The 19,886-nt window shown below is 42.1% G+C and overlaps 1 protein-coding gene across 1 annotated transcript in view; it reads left to right on the forward strand.

Moving 5' to 3' along the window:
- Positions 1-6,785: 6,785 nt before the first annotated feature.
- mctp2a (multiple C2 domains, transmembrane 2a) overlaps positions 6,786-19,886 on the forward strand; it is a 34,984-nt gene continuing 21,883 nt past the window's right edge. Inside the window, exons 1-16 of the mRNA XM_085282091.1 lie at positions 6,786-7,021; positions 7,930-8,890; positions 12,029-12,070; positions 12,156-12,264; positions 14,339-14,481; positions 14,614-14,690; positions 14,780-14,894; positions 14,995-15,018; positions 17,374-17,550; positions 18,264-18,394; positions 18,508-18,694; positions 18,908-19,001; positions 19,134-19,236; positions 19,330-19,432; positions 19,519-19,620; positions 19,736-19,810. Of these exons, the coding sequence (XP_085138217.1) occupies positions 7,943-8,890; positions 12,029-12,070; positions 12,156-12,264; positions 14,339-14,481; positions 14,614-14,690; positions 14,780-14,894; positions 14,995-15,018; positions 17,374-17,550; positions 18,264-18,394; positions 18,508-18,694; positions 18,908-19,001; positions 19,134-19,236; positions 19,330-19,432; positions 19,519-19,620; positions 19,736-19,810 (2,430 nt within the window). The 5' untranslated portion in view covers positions 6,786-7,021; positions 7,930-7,942. The remainder of the gene's footprint in view (positions 7,022-7,929; positions 8,891-12,028; positions 12,071-12,155; positions 12,265-14,338; positions 14,482-14,613; positions 14,691-14,779; positions 14,895-14,994; positions 15,019-17,373; positions 17,551-18,263; positions 18,395-18,507; positions 18,695-18,907; positions 19,002-19,133; positions 19,237-19,329; positions 19,433-19,518; positions 19,621-19,735; positions 19,811-19,886) is intronic.

The raw sequence follows: 19,886 nt of genomic DNA on the forward strand, positions 1-19,886 counted from the left end.
CCTCGTCTCTTATATCGGTGTACTATATTTATTTGGTTCACTGGGCCCACTGCCATTGTCAATTAGATGCAAGCTGAACAGGCAGCACATTGCGTCTAAAAACTTGAAAAAACCCAGAATTTATATAAGAAATGTTAAATTTCCAGTTTGTGTATTTTAAAATCATATTAATTTCCAATGAAAAAGTAGGACTACTGCACTGGAAAAAAACCCAAATAACTGTCCACTGAATCCAATCATGTGTGATCACGTGTAATATTAAGTAATTTTCTGCCTATGCATTAACTTCTACATAGATTTTATTTTATATATTGTATATGATTTGGAAATTTGTATTTACTACAATGAAAATCTTCCATGTATTGCAATGAAGAATCTCTAAGTTTGTCAAGTTAATACAACAATATCATTGTTAGAACAGCTACAAATTATATATAGTAGAAACCATATTTTTTGCATTCAGCTGTTACAGGCACCAGTAGAGAACAGTGTATTTGCATGCTATTGCCTGCAGGAGGCACTGCAGTACAATCAATTAGTCAATAGTTTGCTGGGCCGTTACTAAAGCAGGGGAATGTACTGCAAAGGAAAACTAGTTTATTCCATCTCTCTTGATCTACTTTGACTAAAGCTTCTTATTAGTGGGCTCTATATTAATTTTATGTCTACTATACAAATGTGTATGTGGAAGATGGGAGATGACAGACGTTATGAGCCATCAATATATGAATATGAGGTTAAATGGACACACCAAAAAGTAAGGGAAAAATAAAATGTAAAAAAACAAAACAACACAAGTATAGGCTTTAACATGACAATGAGAAGGGGAAAAAAAACAACAAAAAACCATTTGGGGACTGAATCACTGATCACACCAAAAGTCAAAGTTGTCATATTTTTATATATTGAGACATTATTTGGAAAGTGAATTATTGTTATAAGTTCGATATTTTTAGTGTTGTTCCTTACCTTTTGAGGCTTTTTGAAAAAAGGAAAGTTCTACAGAATTTCAGTAGAATACTAAACACACCCCATGATTCAACAGCTTTTGCAACAAAAAGTCGAAGTAATTGCTTCCTTTGTGACTTTATCAGTCTCTCACATTGTTGTGGAGGAATTTTTCCCACTTTTCATTACAACATTTCAGTTTCAGTTGATTAAGGTTTGCAGTCATTCATTTATGCACACGTCTCTTAAACATTTCAATCAAATTGAGGTTTAGACTTTGACTGGACTATTGCAACACCTTGATTCTTCTTCTTCTTCTTTTTAGTTATTCTGTTATAGATTTGCTGGTGTGTATGTAATCGTCGCTCTATAGTTTCAGTTGTAGTTAAACTTTATCAGAGGAGTTCATGGTCAACTCAATGACTACAAGGTGCCCAGGTCCCATAGCTAAAAGATAATCATCACACCTCCACCACCATGATGCAAGGTTTATGCTGATATGCTGTGTTTGGATTCCATGGCTCTGTGCATCATGGCAAAACTGCTCTACTTTGGTCTTATCTGTTCAAAGGAAATCGTGTACAAAGTTTTGTGTTATGTTTGGATGCTATGCTAAGCTATGCTTCCAAACCAACGCGTATTTGTTCAGTCTTTTTCTAATTTCTGCCATGGACTGAGGCCTGTAGAGTCTGAGGCATAGTTCTCAGTTTTGTTTTGTTTTTTTTAATTTCTCTGAACATTGTATGGTCTTACTTTGGAGAGGATTTGCTGGGAAGACCATTCCGGAGAAGACCATGTTACTGTGTTAACATACCTGGATGCTTCAGACAGAAAACCAAACCCTCTGCTTTTGTAAAGGTTGTTGGTTCTCACTTAGCAGCTGAAACCTACCCTCTTAAATCCCATGGAAGCAGTAAGAGTTTTGTTTTTCACAGGACTACACAGTGTTTTTGCAATAGACTTTCATTCCTGACAGCAGGAAAATCACAGGTGGAGCTGATGACATTAATGACTCATGACTCAGTTCCAATCAATGTCCTAGTAAACCGTGACCCTGCAGCAACATACGTAATAGCAGGGCCTCCCATAAATGGAATGCAGACATCTTTAATACACCTATTCCTTTCTAGTCATGGCAAGTCAAAGTGTTTATTAGTGGGTGGGTCCATTTAGAGGACAACTCTGTATATTTTTACTATATTTTCATCTGCCACCTGCACTTGCTAGTTACTTACCAAATTGTAAACAAACCGATTCTTCTATTGCACTTTACTACTTGAGCACCTTAAACAACATGCCCCATTCACTCATTCATTTTCTACACTTTTTTTTTAACATCTAAGTGATTTCTAGCTAACATTCGCACACATTAGTTTGGATGAACACATCAGGAGCAACACAGGCCTCAGTATCTCCAATCTCAAATTGGAAGGTCATCTTCTAATCCCCTCGATTAGCGGATGACCTGCTCTACCTCCTGAGCCACAGGTCAGCACAGGCTTGAAAATAATTACCTCTCCTACAACAGATTAAATAGTTACAGTTTTAACCCATTTGGCCACTGACAATGTTTAAATCTTAAGCTCAAACCCTGGTAAGAACTATTTCTTTACTTTTACTTTCATCACTTTGAATGCAGTTTGTGTGTGTGTGTGTGTGTGTGTGTGTGTGTGTGTGTGTGTGTGTGTGTGTGTGTGTGTGTGTGTGTGTGTGTGTGTGTGTGTGTAAAGGATTACTTACAGAGAGGCATTGTCAAACAAGTAAAAAATCCTGAAAGGTCATTTCCCCATGGCAAACTATCAAACTGTTCACTCAGTGTTACATATTAGTTTGTTAACACTGCCCAGCTGCACAGTTCTAACATTAGCATTTTATTGCCCAGGTATTGACTAAGGTACCATTATTAAGGTAAGAAAAAAAAACATGCAGGTAATTGTTACAACCTGTATCAGCGAAAGACAGATTATGATTTTATTTTACACTTTGAATCTTGAGGTTTTTGCACACATTCTCCGTGTGATTCCTTGATTTCTTAAACAGGCAGCTGGAGTCTGATGGTTGGGAAAGGTTGGGTCACATTTCACTGCGTGTTATACTTGTATAACTATGTACGTGACAAATAAAAGGATCTTGAATCTTGAAGCAGTGGGAACAGTTCAGTGCATCAAATATCCATCAGAGTATAGTTCAGAATCATAGATGTTAGGCTGAGCAATTACTGCTCGAAGTATAGAACCGACTTTTGTCCGCTGGTTTATTTTAAATGTGCTGGCCAAAATTTTCTCTCTGAATTAAAGTCGACTTTCTCTAGAAAACTCTGCTTTTTCACATCTTGTGTAGGCAGGGTCTCATCATCCATTTATGTACAGAACTGTGATTACAGTGTAATCTCTAATCAGATGCTGAGATTACCTGAGAGGGAAACAACAAAATCCTGCACTTCCTTAAGCGCATGTAAACATGGGTGTAGTTAAAGTTTGAGTGGGGAAGGTGGGATGTGTGTGCATTTGGGGTGTGGGTCATAGACTCTACAATCTAACCACTGTAGAAAATCTGAGGCATTATACTGTTATATGTCACACATTTAAATATTCATTTCCATAAAATCATTAAGGTAGAATGGAAAACTGAATCAGGTTGTCAGTTATCAGGGGAATGAGTCTGAAAAATGCATACTTGTTAAATTAATTGTTGAATACATGGTCAAACAGTGGTCACAGACACCATAAACATTGGACAGCATCAACACCTTTTGGACTAATCCTTAGTGTTAGTGTTGGAGGGGTCATTTATCAGCTAAGCTATCTAGACTGGTTAACAAGTTTCATTAATAAACTGTGTGGGTTCAACAGAGACACAATCATCAAATCTGAAGCAAAGGATTGTCTGCACCACACGGCAACTCAAAACATTACTCAGCTAGTCCTTTAAAAATGCTGCGCAAGATTAGAACAGCATGCATTAAAACACTCACTTCATAGCGGAGGTGAGGCCTAATGAGACTAGAAGGCCACCTGCCATTCAATATGGCCACACCCTTAACTCATTTATGCAAAATGTACTCATTCAGAGTTGTTATGAAGGGATAAACTAGACTCCATCTCTTTTCCTTTTTTGTACCAGGTTAAATCCCTTGTGGAAAGAGCCACAAGTGGCACCTAGAGGAACTACAGTTTTTGGCACTTTATTCCTGGACTCCATTTTTCTCCATGTTTGAAACTTGGTTAAGGTGCTATCATATTTAATTAGTCAAAGACATTCATTAAAAAATAAATAAATAAACAAACAAAAATGTAGTTTATTCCAATGTGAAGTAAAAACGAATGAGTTTGTGAATCTCAACATTGTTTTCGTGTTTTTTGTAATGCGTTTTTTAATTTAAAAATGAAGAGCATGCATGTATATCCTCATTATAAGAAGACCAGTAACTTAGCAATAAAAATAAAAATTAACTGACAATTTCAGTTTTATGATGAGGATTTTACTAATGAACAACACAGGTGAACCTGAAATAAATATTATTTTGCACCTTCAGCTAGGACATAATAAGGTCTGAGCAAAGTTCTGTTTTATTCTGACTTAACAGCGCTTAAAAGCTTCTTCTGGCGACTTTTTGGGAACTGGTGTTGTGATGTAAGCGCGGATATTCGTGTGATAGACTTGCGGCCTGCCCACCGCTCCCTGGAATTAGATAAGCGTTTGAGAAAATGGATGGATAAATTGAAATCAACTGAAAACTGCTAGATCATAGCTGGAGACCCAGGGATCATCCACGATCCATCCAGGTGATCCTTCACGCAAAATTTAGTCAGTCAGAAAAAGACGTTACTGTTAAAGCGGAAGAGCAATGTGCACACAGTGCAAGCGCTCGGTGTTCAGGGAGCAATCCGATAGGTGAGCATAACATTGTCTGCAAATGCCCAAGAAGCTGAACTTAAAAGGGGAATGCCCAGGATCAGGTAAGATTTACATTTTTTGGGCGCATTCTTGAAATTTGGCACACCGTGTTCAGGAAATCTTGCGCAGGAATATGGCCAAATCTTCTTGCCCTTTTTCCTCCATCAACTGTCAGTTGTAATAATGCAAAGGTGCAACCACTTTATTTGCAGCCAAACAGGCCTCATTTCATTCATTAACTCGACTCTGCAATCTCATGTTTAAAACATCTGTACTTTCTGCCACATATTCACTGTCTTTGGGACAACAGCTTTTGAAAATAGCCACAGTTATATAATTATTTTTAGATGATGGAGTTCCTCATTTTTCAAGCCAGCCAGTGATCATCATTGTGTCTGGCTGCTCTGCTGCTTTAATGAAAAACGGCTCTATAAGTTGTGGCCTCCCTGGTATCTAGCTGAGCAAGATTGCCGTGCGGGCTCTTTTTGAGAAATTTTAAACAAATATCCTCATATGTGGTTCTCATTTGTCTTAGAAACAAAAATCAGGTTAAAAAAAAAATCTGGTAAATCTTTGTTTTTACATTCATCAGGTCCCAATCAGCCCAAATATCACAGAGAAATGAAAAATGCATGCCATGGAAGAGTTCAGGTCTCAGGAGGTTAATGGTGTTGTGCACATTTTGAGCATATCTCGTAATCGAAGTAACTCTGGGCCAATTGTAATCCAGCTAAGAATCAGATTGTTAGCCTACCACTAGCAGCTAGGTCAATTATTGCCAATACATCTACTGTAATTTTACTTTACTTTATATCAATATAATATTGATACTCTTAAATACGAAGAAAAAGTTAAAACTACATTTATCAAACATACATCACGGATGTTTTAGGCCACTCAGTCCACAGGCTCACTCTTTAATGACTGTATTCAGTTTGTAGGCTTGCATGTGCATAACTCAGTAGATTTGTCCCCAAGTGCATGTTCTTGGCTCTCCTTCCTGAGACCAGCTGTGATTTAGGCTGGAAGATGTCCACTGTGCATGGGTAGAGTAACCAAGCAGGGTTTTGGGTTGTTTGAGTTGAGCGAGAAAGAGGGCGACAGGCCACCTGCCATAGGGGCTTGCCCTGTTCTGATGCCCAACCCTGCCTTTCAAGTGGAAGCCAAGTAGAGGGTCTTTCATGTGGGCCTGATCTCCTAAAGACATCAGCAAATATTGAACAAGACAGTCCAGACTCAAACACATCTGTTGTCATATAGTCTCAACTGTTAGGCTCAGACAAAGATAGAGAGAGAGAGAGAGAGAGAGAGAGGGGGAAAACCAGTGTGTCTGTTGCATTAGCTTCTATCTGTAGACAGAAAGCTATAGTTTATACTTTGCAAACACAAATGCTCCTTTTTAACTAGCTTAGGCTAAACCACGTTCTACTGTAAACAAATATGGGGGTGTACGAAAGTAATGGAGTTGAGTATGGTGAGGCAGCTACCGAGTGCCAGATCCTCCCTGACATTTCATATGCCTGTCATGTTGCAGAATCCATCAGCAGCATTTTTGGGACTGTTTTGGACACATAGGAAAGACAGTTGTATTGTATAATTAGGCTAGATTAAGGTATTAAGTATATTTTCAAATACTTGGGGCTATAATGGAACCCATATGAGAGAATGCAAGTCGTAAAACAGACAAATTGCCTCACAAATGCAAATAAACTGTCAAATATACAAATCAACACAGAGCAAGCTGGCATAACAGGCTGCTGTGCTGTGAGCAACTGTTTCATAGTTTCAACGCTGCCGTGTTGGTTTACTCTCTCGCTACGTTGTCTTAATTTACTCCATAATTCTTGTCAGATTTTTTTTTCTTAGCCCACATAAGTGGAGTCAAACTGTACTTTGTGTTGCTCCATCTATCACAGACAACTTGGGTAGGACTGAACAGTTGAAAGGCATTCACATAGTCATTGAAACTCGCCTTGTTTGACTGGTACGGCTAGTTTCACCTGCTGCTGCTCCTCCACCAATCACTTGTCTGGGATCCTACGTGATCTGTTGCCTTAAATACTTCGGCTCGTTGACCATAGTTGGGATAGCTAACTTGTCTGTTGGAATGATTTCATCTGCTCTGGGTGGGAACTAAATCAGTTTGTAGGTTTGACAACAAAGCTCAACTGAACAGGTATGTTCCAGTGTCTTCCTTTTCTAAATTAGACTGAGTGTCATTCAGGTTGCTGTATATCCAGCTATTTTTTTAAAATACAGATTTGTTAATTTTTTTATGTCAGCATTATTGGTAAGATTGTTTTTGTTGTAATATGTTTTTTTTGTGTTGAATCAAGGTGAAAGGCAGAAAAGTGGCACATTAAATCACACTAAACATTCGTCCCAATGTGGTTTGTGTATGTTGATAAAATCTTAGCCATAATGCTGCCAACCTACTACCTACCTCCTTGATATGTCACAAACCTCCATATAAATTCAATTTCTTCTTTATAAAATTTGACTCAAGCTTAAACGTCACACAGGAAATATAAATCACATTAGGAAGATGAGTAAGGGGCTGGGCTGCACAGTCTGCCACATTACCTTCAGTGTGTCTTGACACTAATTCTACCAGTTTTTTTTTTTTTTTTTTTAAACCTACTGGTGAGATGAAAATCCTTCCCCCAAAATATAATTCGCTGTTCTAATTATAGTGGTAGAGTTGGATGTTGGACACTAAAATGTCCTAGAGCTGTTCAGCAGAGTTGGGATCTGGTTCCTGTGAAGCCCATGGCATATAATTTCCAAAATGTTCATGCTGATTAAAGCGTTAGCTACCCCCCATGCCTTAGGTATGGGGGGCATTGTTACACTGCAACTTTTCATGTCAGCAAAATATTCTTACAGCATAACAGAAACATTGCAGGGGTTAAAGTTTCAGCCTTTTCCTTTTAACTCGTTGCCCAAGTCGATCTTTTTCACTGACTGTCTCCAGTATGTTCACATCAGCTGATCTCCATGAAGCTTCTATGTAAATTATGTGCATTAGACCTCTAAAAATGCACAGCAAATTAACTCACTGTTGTTGATTATTTTAATCTAAAGGGTAGCCCTCAAGATGGAGAACAAGAAAAAGAATTTAGCGGAGAGATTCCGTCTGAAACCCAAGTTTCCCATCTTAAAGAAGCCCGCCAAGAAGCCACTGGCCAAGCAGGGTAGGAATCTGGCCAATCGACGAAGTATCTCTGTACCCGACCTAACAATGGTGCCAGGTGAAGCATCTACCGAGGATGCTTCGCTGTCTTCTGCTGCTTTTGGCATCTCTCCTGGTCTGAGTGATACTGATTCTATTGCAAGTTCAGAGTTTGCAGACAAACTAAGTGATCCAATCCCAGAAATCAGAACCAGATTTCTTCAGCCTGATCACTCAAATCCAGCTCTGAATAGATTAAGCACACCCCCGGGGACCCTGGGCATTTATGAAGAAATGGATGATTTTGGTTTAGAGAACAAAACGAACCCAGTTGTAGATGAGTTATATGCTAAAATAGACAAAAAAGGCAAAGGGGCCTTATCAAAATTCCCTTTTGAACCAGCTCCTACAGGAAAGAAAATGTCTAACAGTGGACAAGATCCCATACCAAGACCAGACCTTCCAGAGAGAAGTGAAGAAGTCTCAGAAAAGGGGTCTAGAGAAAGTCTTGCTGCTGCAGCGCTGTTTAGAGCACAATCAATGGGAGAGCAAATAAACCCTTATAGAGAAAAACAGAACTCATCAGTTGAGCCGAAAAAGACATCATCTGAAAAAGGGACTCCACCAACAAAAAGACAAAATGCTCGTATAGATAAGCTGATGTTGGACTCTATGGGCAGACCTTTGGAAAGTGGAGATGGCAACTCTCTGAACTCAGCATGTGGCACTCCCAGTGAAGAGAAAGCCAACATGCCTTGGGTGAGAGATGTGGAAGAACAAGACAGAGAACCCTCTCCTCCCCTGCCGATAAACGAGTTCATAGATGAGAATCTCCTCGATGAAACCCCGGCAGATGAGGAGGATGAGGAAGAGGTCAGTATTATTTTTATTATTATATATTTCGGCACATGTATAGTCAGTGGATCCTAGTGATTTCCGTTTACTGTGACAACTGACATCAATTCCAACTGATTGATATATATAAAAAAAAAAAAACACCCAGCACGCCCATGCGGGCGGTTTATCCTTCAAGCTCGGGTCCTCTACCAGAGGCCTGGGAGCTTGAGGGTCCTGCGCAGTATCTTAGCTGTTCCCAGGACTGCGCTCTTCTGGACAGAGATCTCCGATGTTGTTCCCGGGATCTGCTGGAGCCACTCGCCTAGCTTGGGAGTCACCGCACCTAGTGCTCCGATTACCACGGGGACCACCGTTACCTTCACCCTCCACATCCTCTCGAGCTCTTCTCTGAGCCCTTGGTATTTCTCCAGCTTCTCGTGTTCCTTCTTCCTGATATTGCTGTCATTCGGAACCGCTACATCGATCACTACGGCCGTCTTCTTCTGTTTGTCTACCACCACTATGTCCGGTTGGTTAGCCACCACCATTTTGTCCGTCTGTATCTGGAAGTCCCACAGGATCTTAGCTCGGTCATTCTCCACCACCCTTGGGGGCATCTCCCATTTTGACCTCGGGACTTCCAGGTTATACTCGGCACAGATGTTCCTGTACACTATGCCGGCCACTTGGTTATGGCGTTCCATGTATGCCTTGCCTGCTAGCATCTTGCACCCTGCTGTTATGTGCTGGATTGTCTCTGGGGCATCTTTACACAGCCTGCACCTGGGGTCTTGCCTGGTGTGATAGACCCCAGCCTCTATGGATCTTGTGCTCAGAGCTTGTTCTTGTGCTGCCATGATTAGTGCCTCTGTGCTGTCTTTCAGTCCAGCTTTGTCCAGCCACTGGTAGGATTTCTGGATATCAGCCACCTCCTCTATCTGCCGGTGGTACATACCGTGCAGGGGCCTGTCCTTCCGTATCTATCCTTCCAATATATATATATATATATATATAAAAAACACCCAGCACGCCCCTGCGGGCGGTTTATCCTTCAAGCTCGGGTCCTCTACCAGAGGCCTGGGAGCTTGAGGGTCCTGCGCAGTATCTTAGCTGTTCCCAGGACTGCGCTCTTCTGGACAGAGATCTCCGATGTTATTCCCGGGATCTGCTGGAGCCACTCGCCTAGCTTGGGAGTCACCGCACCTAGTGCTCCGATTACCACGGGGACCACCGTTACCTTCACCCTCCACATCCTCTCGAGCTCTTCTCTGAGCCCTTGGTATTTCTCCAGCTTCTCGTGTTCCTTCTTCCTGATATTGCTGTCATTCGGAACCGCTACATCGATCACTACAGCCGTCTTCTTCTGTTTGTCTACCACCACTATGTCCGGTTGGTTAGCCACCACCATTTTGTCCATCTGTATCTGGAAGTCCCACAGGATCTTAGCTCGGTCATTCTCCACCACCCTTGGGGGCATCTCCCATTTTGACCTCGGGACTTCCAGGTTATACTCGGCACAGATGTTCCTGTACACTATGCCGGCCACTTGGTTATGGCGTTCCATGTATGCCTTGCCTGCTAGCATCTTGCACCCTGCTGTTATGTGCTGGATTGTCTCTGGGGCATCTTTACACAGCCTGCACCTGGGGTCTTGCCTGGTGTGATAGACCCCAGCCTCTATGGATCTTGTGCTCAGAGCTTGTTCTTGTGCTGCCATGATTAGTGCCTCTGTGCTGTCTTTCAGTCCAGCTTTGTCCAGCCACTGGTAGGATTTCTGGATATCAGCCACCTCCTCTATCTGCCGGTGGTACATACCGTGCAGGGGCCTGTCCTTCCATGATGGTTCCTCGTCTCCCTCCTCTTTCTTGGGTTTCTGCTGCCTGAGGTATTCACTGAGCACTCGGTCAGTTGGGGCCATCTTCCCAATGTATTCTTGGATGTTCGTTGTCTCATCCTGGACTGTGGTGCTGACACTCACCAGTCCCCGGCCCCCTTCCTTCCGCTTAGCGTACAGCCTCAGGGTGCTGGACTTGGGGTGAAACCCTCCATGCATGGTAAGGAGCTTTCTTGTCTTTATGTCAGTGGCTTCTATCTCCTCCTTTGGCCAGCCTATTACCCCAGCAGGGTACCTGATCACGGGTAGGGCGTACGTGTTGATGGCCCGGATCTTGTTCTTACCATTCAGCTGACTCCTCAGGACTTGCCTGACCCTCTGCAGGTACTTGGTGGTTGCAGCTTTTCTAGCGGCCTCTTCATGGTTCCCATTCGCCTGCGGGATCCCCATGTACTTGTAACTGTCCTCTATGTCTGCAATGTTGCCTTCTGGTAGTTCAATATATATATATATATATATATATATATATATATATAAAAATAAATAAATACAGGTTATCTCATCAAAGTGAACCTCAACTGTCACGAGAAGTTGCTTAAGAAAATAGTTGCGGTAAATGTAACATGAAGTAACAGCACAAAAACTGCCAGGATCACTGGACACATTTACTTGAACCTTTCCATGCTTTCATTTAGCTTTCAAATAGTGTGGCTTTGTTTTTCCACTCGCTTTTGCAAATGAAGCCAAATGTTGTAGTTACTGTATCCTCTAGTATGCAGTCATGAATGAAACCTTTTCTAAACCTGAGCCCAGACCTTTGGTTTTATTACATTTGATCTCTTGAGCTTTTAGGCAAATCACTCAACTGATGAAGCATCAAAAGCTGGTTGGTGTTCAAGTTAAAGTCCCTGTGTGGAGAGAAGCATCCGCTTTTGTTTAGATGTCTCTTAGATTAAAATAAAAAAAATGAAAACAAACCTCAAAAAAGAAAGATAAAAACCTGTGCTACCAGTTAGTCACACAATGTGCAAACAAGCCAAAAAAGAAAAAGCACAAAAGAGGTCAAGCAGAATTCACTTTCTCTTCAGATGCTACGTCTACAAAGCATCTACTGACTTTTTCACCCAAATGCAATAGGTTGTCATTAGCAAGACATTAATAGACACCTTTTTTGTAATAATGCAAACAACTGACTAAATAAATAATAGTAACGCTATTATGATTCCCTTGGAATGCTACACAAACCTAGATGGCTTGGCTGTCCTCGACTCAAATGATTGCGCAGTTTTATGTTTTATAAAGTGTCACAACATTTTTAAAAATCTATTTTTTTTACACAGCTTGCCAGTGAATCAGCTGACTTCTTTGACGAAAATGCTTCAGTGAGTATCCACTGAGTTGTCTTCATTTTATTAAGCTAATCATCTGGTGTGGTAAATGCATACAAATATCAGTGATTCTCCGCAGGATGTTACAGGGGGGTGTGAGGATCGAGTACCTGCCCCATTCCAGAGGTATCTCTTGAAAATCAACCTGAAACGAGGAAAAAACCTGGTCATCAGAAACAAGCGCTCAGGTACGCCAAAAACCTACAGGTGATCCATAAAATAAGCTCTCGACCTTTAACAACCTGTAAAATTAAAAGATCTCATCTAGATCTTAGAAATTTGAATAAACTAACATCAAATCCTGTTCTTATAACAGCAATTTTTTAAAACAGTCTTGGTTGGATCCGTATCTATCAAAACGTTAGATCATAGATAGATCACATGTCCTGTATACAGTAAAACAATGCATTTCTTTATTTGTTGGCTCCTAGGGACAATCTGATAAAGTTTTACAGGCACGTGAAGTCCATATTGGTCTTGTCAGTCTTATTGTTACTGTGACAGGAATGTAAGGTGAGATATCCTTCAGTTCAGGTCAGTTCAGTTAAAGCTCCTATTTGCAGGTGAGACATCTCATGTGAAGTTATGCACGGACAAAGAAAAAACAAAACATTAGAAAAGTATGCAGTCAAACGAGTATGACAAGAGGCTGACGATACGATGAGACACTACTGGTATTGTGACGACTGTTTGCCTGTAGATTTTTAAAGTGGAAAAGTCATCCCTTACCTCCTAAAGTCAAAGCTGTCTACCACTGTAATTACTTTGGAGATGTCTTTTGGTTTGATAGTTTGATGTTTACTTCCTAAAGTGGCAGAGCCGTGCTTTGGTTACGTTACGAGTCACCGTGTGTAAAATCAGTTAGATATTTTGAAAGGTGGTCTCAAATCTTTGTGTGCTTAAATGACTGTTTCCCCCCATATCTGGCATTGATCTGTGAGAGGCAAAAAAGTTTTCTTTCCCCTGAGGCCTAGGTCGGCATTTACTCTGGGAAAGCTACACCCTCACGTGGTCATAGGTTGAATTACAACATATGAGAAAACTGTGAAGGCTGATCAAGAATCCAAAATGAAAGCAACATTCTGGCTTTTATTTTAAGGTTAGAACAAATGTGTTCAAATTGGCCTCGTAGAAGGTCAATATTTTAAAGCTATGTTAATATCATCAGTTTCCTTCTAACCAATTATAAACCTTGCTGTGCCTCCCATCACCTAACAGCTATATATGGTGGTGGTACTTGAAATGGTGCTGCTTTGTGGTACAAGGCTCTCCCAGCCATACTTCTAAGCTAGTTGAGACCTCACTTCCCCTGACAAGATGGCACAGTGATGATGCAATCCCCACACGCCCCCTATCTCTCCACTGTTTGCCCAACAGTCAACACAGTGCCAAGAGCTCACCAATGGCATACATTGTCATTACATATTCTAAAAGGACCCACATAACCAGCCCCTCCCCTCTCCCATTCCTTGGTTTTTGTTCTCCCCTTTTTTCCCCCCTATTAATTTCCATCGTCACCATTCTCAGTCATGCCAGAGCTTTTCTCCTTGCTAGCTGCCACATTCTCCTCCTGTCAAGCTGCCTGGAGGTTTCCCTGTCACAGGCTGGCAGGGTGGAGCTGCTGTGGGTCCTGCCTGCCTTTGCGAGATGTTCATTTGGAGTGGGGAGCTGACAGGCCTGACAGCCCATCCCCACAGGGCCTTTGTCATGTGATTCAAGCCTCCCTGCAGGCTCTCTCAAGCACCCCTTTATTCCCCTATACAAATGAAGGCATGGGGCTGGCTTTCATTTTTTTGGCCAATCTGCATGCAATTGCAGAAACAAAGAAGTCCCTTACCCCCACCCCACTCACAGACAGACTTTCTTAACAAGCTTGGAGGATTAACACTGGTTGCTTCTAGATTTTGGTTTCTGGTAGCCTCATGCTGGCGAGTGTTTCTACCCTGTGACAATTAAACAGCTACATTCTTCTGTTTTTGCCATGTGTGGGGTGCACCTCCTCCATACATATTTCACTCTCTCACACGACGAGCATGTGGGGGGGAGGAGGGAGTGTATACGAATGTGCGTTTTCATGCACAGTGTACACTAATAGAGCGACAAGCTGCTAACATCGTTTAGTTTCCATTTAGTATTTCCACTTCCTCTATATGCTGTCATGGAACCAGCTTGATGATTGATAATTTAACACATAAGATCGCTCCTCCACTTGTGTCGCACGACACTCTCTTGCTGATTTGCCCTTTATTGTGTTTCATTTAGGTACCAGTGATCCTTATGTGAAGTTCAAAATTGAAGGAAAACAGTTCTATAAAAGCAAAGTGGTTTATAAAGACCTGAACCCTCGCTGGAACGAGTCCTTCTCCCACCCTCTCCGAGACAGAGAATATAACATAGAAGTTCGGGTAGGCGCTGCTTATATATGATTGCATTTTGCAAGGGACACTGGTCTTGTGCCAGACCGGACAATTTCAGTCTGAATGCAAGGCCAAGAGATGTTTAATTTAATACATGCCATACCTCTAATAATGTTGCAGGTCTATGATAAAAATCGGACCTCTGATGATTTCATGGGTTCCAGCTTTATTTCCCTGAGAGATCTTGAACTGCAAAAGTGAGTAATACTTTTACATTTTAGAGATTAGTTTATGCACAAGGGGTCTTCTCATTTTTAATCTTCATACCCTTCCTGTCTCCTCACAGAACCAATGAAATGGAGTTGCGTCTCGAAGATCCAAAAAGCAAAGAAGATGACATGGGAGTCATTATTGTTGATGTCTGCCTGATGTTCAGAGACGCCACCATCAAAAAAGGCCCGGTAGGAATATTTCAGACATTACAAGTGTTTGTGTGATGAAAATCTATATTCTTACCTGCTATTATGCACTCATTCATTGCAATTCTTCTCAATTTTATAGAGATTTGGACCCAAAAGAAATAAGGTATGGGTTTTTTAAATCTTCACATTTGCTTTTAATGCCATGATATTTTTTTAATTTCCTCATTAGCGCTTATGGTTAGGCTAATCTAACTCACTAGGGGGCAGTAGCTCACTACACAATGGTGCAACAAAGAACGAGGCATATGTTCAGGACTCAGGCTTTTGTGTGTAACCTTGTTATCAGCACAGCCTATTTCCTTTCTGCTTTATAGTTAACCTTTTTAGCAATGCATACTATATTCAGTCAGTGGAATCATTTTGTGTAAAGAAAGTATGGTACAATATTACATTCTGATCAAAATCAAAGTAATAGTATTCGCTGAATATGCTGTCATGAAAGAGCCTTTTGATGAGCATTATAGAGCAGTATTTGGTTTTGTGGTAAACAAAGTTCCGTCTCTTCTCAAGTGGTTTTCAATATATTGAAGCAGTAATTAGATTCAGAGTGAAATAGGAGGGTTGCTGTTTGGGACTCACACTGCAGCGATTGGGTTTATTTTCACACCTATGCTGTCACTACATCTGCCACTGTTCAGTCTCTTGATGGTCCAGTAGGCAGTCTCAATTTGAAATTAGATGACAAAGGAATGAATGCCATTTTCATACACATTGTAGGTTATCCACTACAGATGGTTAAATATACTCAAAGGGAGACAGAAATGTGTGGCGGGACTCTGCGCGCTGTTCTCCTGCCTAAATCACGGTGCTAATTTAACAATGTAACAATGCCATTTTTACCCCCCCCCCGCCATTTCATGTTTTTTTTTTTGACAAACGTACAATATCTTATTGCGTTTAACACCTATCCTGGAAGTGCTGAATACCCGGCTCTTGCAGCTCTACTCCCCCTCCGTCAGAACATCGTTTTCTCCCTCTGTGTTACCACGACAGAGACAGGGAATTGCAAGTGCCTGAGTAAAAGTCTGCTGTGTGACAGTGTTTCAAACAGGAGGGGGCGTATGGGAGAAGCGGAAGGGAAGGGGAGCGGGGGGGGCTTGGCTGTTGGAGGCATGTTGCCAGTGTGGGATGACTAAGATCGGCAAGGCTGATAATTCCCAGGCATAGCGGGCAATAACCCAGATGTTAGGATGTAATATCACAGCTGTGGATGGACAGTGCTGAGACACCAGCCAAATGGACCTGGGTCTGAGCTCATCATGCTTGTCCCCATGCTGTCCCACCATATGGAAGCAATCGCACAGCCCTTTTAAGACCAGGAATAGATTCTCTTTAGGGGCCACTTACAGTTAAGTGGAATTGTTTTATTGGCCGCTGAGATAGAAATGTGTCCAAGATAAACACTTGGGATGACTTGGCTGAGGCCTGTTTTATATCGCTCCTCCACTCCCTCTGTTCCTCTTCTTTTGAAGGGCCTGATATTTATAGGGCTGTGCCTGTGGTATTCCATGTTAATTCAGGTCCCCGAGATGTGCTTTGATCCCCTCCGGATTGGGTGGCAATGTGGGTTGCGACCCCGTAGCTATTGAGGAGGGGCCGGAGTGGCAGGGGAGTTGCAGTGGGGCTGTTTGAAGCGCCGTCGCCGGGGCAGCCGAAGGAGCCGGGCAATCAAAGAAGCGAGAGCAGATTACGCTCCTTCGCTTTAATTACAGTCAGCCCTACACAACCTCTGTGCTGTTTGTTTTTACAGCCCTGGCCTATCACCGCACAGCCTCACGGGAACTCTAACATGGAAACATATCAAGGTCTCTTGTTCTCTCTCACACTTGCTCTGTGACACACGGCGGGAGAAGTGGATTATTTGCTGCTCTTGAAGGCTTATTGAAAGCACAGTACCCTGGTCAGTTTGATATCTTCACCTGAGCAGAAAAACACTCGTTACTTTGCTGGCTGAATTCAAAGTGGATACATTTGCTAACATGCAGTAAAACTCTGATGCTGGCTATACATGCTGCATGTATGCATAATTTGCTGATGAGAGAGAGAGAGAGCTGTGTGGTTTGCATCATTACTCACTGCTGCCTGCTGTCTCTGGTGCAGTATGCCAAGTGTCCTGCCTCCCCACACTCAGTCTGGGAGCCAGTGATGAGTGGGACTGTCACAGCCAGGGACATCTGGCTGCTCGCTGACGTCCCTCTCTTCCTCTCGTTCCAGGAGCCGCCATGGTGTGGCTCGCCTGTCAGTAGAGATGTGCTAATGTGCACCAACAGAGATGCACTGTATAATGTAAACCTTTGTCCTACTTTTGTGCACTCTGTGAACATGATGAGATGCCAGGCTGAGGCGGGAGCAGGTAAAAGGGAAGCGATCTCACAAAGCTTGCGCGCATGTTGCGTTGAGGAAAAAAAAAAGAAAAGAGAAAAAGATCTAACTATCTGTGTGCATCTTTGCCCCGCAGCAGAACCAGGCCACGCCGGCTCAGCGCTCGGCTGAAACACAGAAGAATCAGCTGAGGAACCAGATGTGGACCGGGGTGCTCTGTATCACCTTGGTGGAGGGACAGGACATGCCGCAGTGTGGCCAGGGTGACATTTACGTCCGCTTTCGCCTCGGTGATCAGAAGTACAAGAGCAAGGTTGGACTGGTCTCATTAAAAGTCGCTCTCTTTTTGCAATTCTCCTACACTCGCTTTACTCGTGCTCCTCTGTCTTTTTAATGTCTGCTCTTTAGACTTTAACTTTCTTCCTAGGCCCACTCTCTTACTTCCCCGCTTTTCTCTCCCAGCAGGCACCTGCCACTGACTCACCTCCACCTTGGCTCACTGGGCCATGGCAGAGGCAGCTCATTAGACTGGGCAAGGCTGCCACTCACTTCTAACTGTGCTTCGAGTGCCGGGCTTCATTGCCTTCATTTGCATACCCAGCATGCCCTGTTCATCTACCTGTACTTGTTGGCCTCCCCCCTGATGATTCCATGGTGCACTTGTCTCATGTTGTCGTGTCATTTCTTTGTAAACCTCTCTGCTTTCCTCTCTGCTTGTTTGTTTGTTGAACAAAGCTGATTCTAATTGGAAGCTGTCAGTGTTTACAATCCCACAGTGGCTACTGAGGTGTACACATACAAGCACACACAAATAGATACACATACGCGCAACATACCTCTCTTTCTCCTCTCCTGCCTCTTTCTGGTAGGACTGAGTGAAGACTTAATCCAGCCGTCATGCAGGAGCTGCTCAGTCTGATAATGCATTAAACCTGACATTGCGTCAAAGTGTTTGTGCGCGCTCGTGTATGTGTGTGTGTTTCTGTGTTACTGTATGTGCTGAAGCCGCATCTTTTCTGCCCTTAGAACCTTTGCATTCAGCCAAATCCCCAGTGGAGAGAGCAGTTTGACTTCAATCAGTTTGAAGATAACCAGGAACCTCTACAGGTGGAGATGTGCTCAAAGAGAGGGAGGAAGAGTGAAGAATCATGGGGGATGTGAGTATTCCCTGGTTCGTAAAGTTACATTTGCCCACACACTCGCTCACCCGAGGAACTCACACTCCTTACAAATTGTTTCAATTGAGCTAATCTCCTTTTTTGTGCGCCAGGCTTGAGGTTGACGTGTCGACACTTACGGTTAATGAGAAGCAACTCTACTCCTATATGCTGAACCCAGGAAAAGGCAGAGTGGTGTTTCTGATCACCCTGAGATCCGTCTGGGGGGTCTCCATCTCTGACATCGAAAATGCTACCTTGTCAAAACCTGATGAGAAAGACGAAGTGGTGGAGAAATTTGTACGTTTTTCCTTTTGTACCTGTATAATGATAAAAAGAAAAACAGGACAATAGTAGTCATGCACATAACACCAACCGGTTCAGTAATGAGTTCAAGTTTGGGATGTAGATGGGATTGCTTAAGATGAATATATGATGTAATATATGTATAGCAGTATCACACTGAATAATTATGCCTTCTTTGTTTAACATTTTTCAATTTCATCTTTCCAGAGCTTAAAAAACTCGCACAACTGCATGAGAGATATTGGCATCCTTCAGGTTGGCGTAATCAGGGCAAATGATCTCCCTGCTACAGACATTAATGGTATTCAGCTACTCCAGATCATCTTTTTTTAATTTTCAGATTCATTTCTTAGATAAGAATAGAATAGCCCTTTATTGCCATTGAACATGTGCAATGAAATTGTGGATACATCACATTGTTGCTGTTTTGCAGGAAAAAGCAACGCCCTGTGCGTTATAGAGCTGGGGAACTCTAAACTTCAAACTCACACAGTCTATAAGAATGTAAATCCAGAGTGGAAAAAATCCTTTACATTGTAAGTAATACAAGTAGGGAAAAAAGCAAATCTGTAGCAAATTTTTGGGATATATAATTTAATATTGATCACATTTGAATTACTCATTCGCAGCCCGATTAAGGACATCACCGATGTGGTCGAGTTGACAGTCTTTGATGAAAATGGAGACAAAGCCCCAAACTTTTTGGGGACGGTGGCCATTCCTTTACTTACTGTAAGTCTGCTGAGTTTATAAATATCTGTTTAAAAAAAGTAGCAAATCACTTTTATATGTACGTATGTATTTTGAATTTCCCAAAGGTTAAGAATGGCCAGGAGATAATTCTGTTACTGAAGAAAGAAAAACTGGGAAGTGCGTCTAAAGGAAGCATCACTCTGGTGCTGGAGGTTATCTACAACAAAGTAAAGATCAAATCAACTTGGTCAAAAATTGTTAATGTTGATAATAGCCTGTATTATATGTTGTGAAAAGTCTTAACGAACGGAAGCATTCGTTTGTTTTCTTTGTTTGCCTCAGGTGGGAGCTAGTGTCAAATCCTTCCAGCCCAAGGAGGCAAAATTAACAGAGGAAACCATCAAGTTCAACAAAAAGGTGATTTCGATTGGTTTTTGCAAGATTTTGCAAAAGAAACTAAAAGCTTACAATAAAGTCTCCTCCTCACAATGTC

The sequence above is a fragment of the Mchenga conophoros genome, linkage group LG7 (assembly GCF_057382185.1).
Source record: "Mchenga conophoros isolate Kocher_MC1m ecotype Shallow Benthic linkage group LG7, M_conophoros_male_GT1.1, whole genome shotgun sequence".
Lineage (NCBI taxonomy): Eukaryota > Metazoa > Chordata > Actinopteri > Cichliformes > Cichlidae > Mchenga > Mchenga conophoros.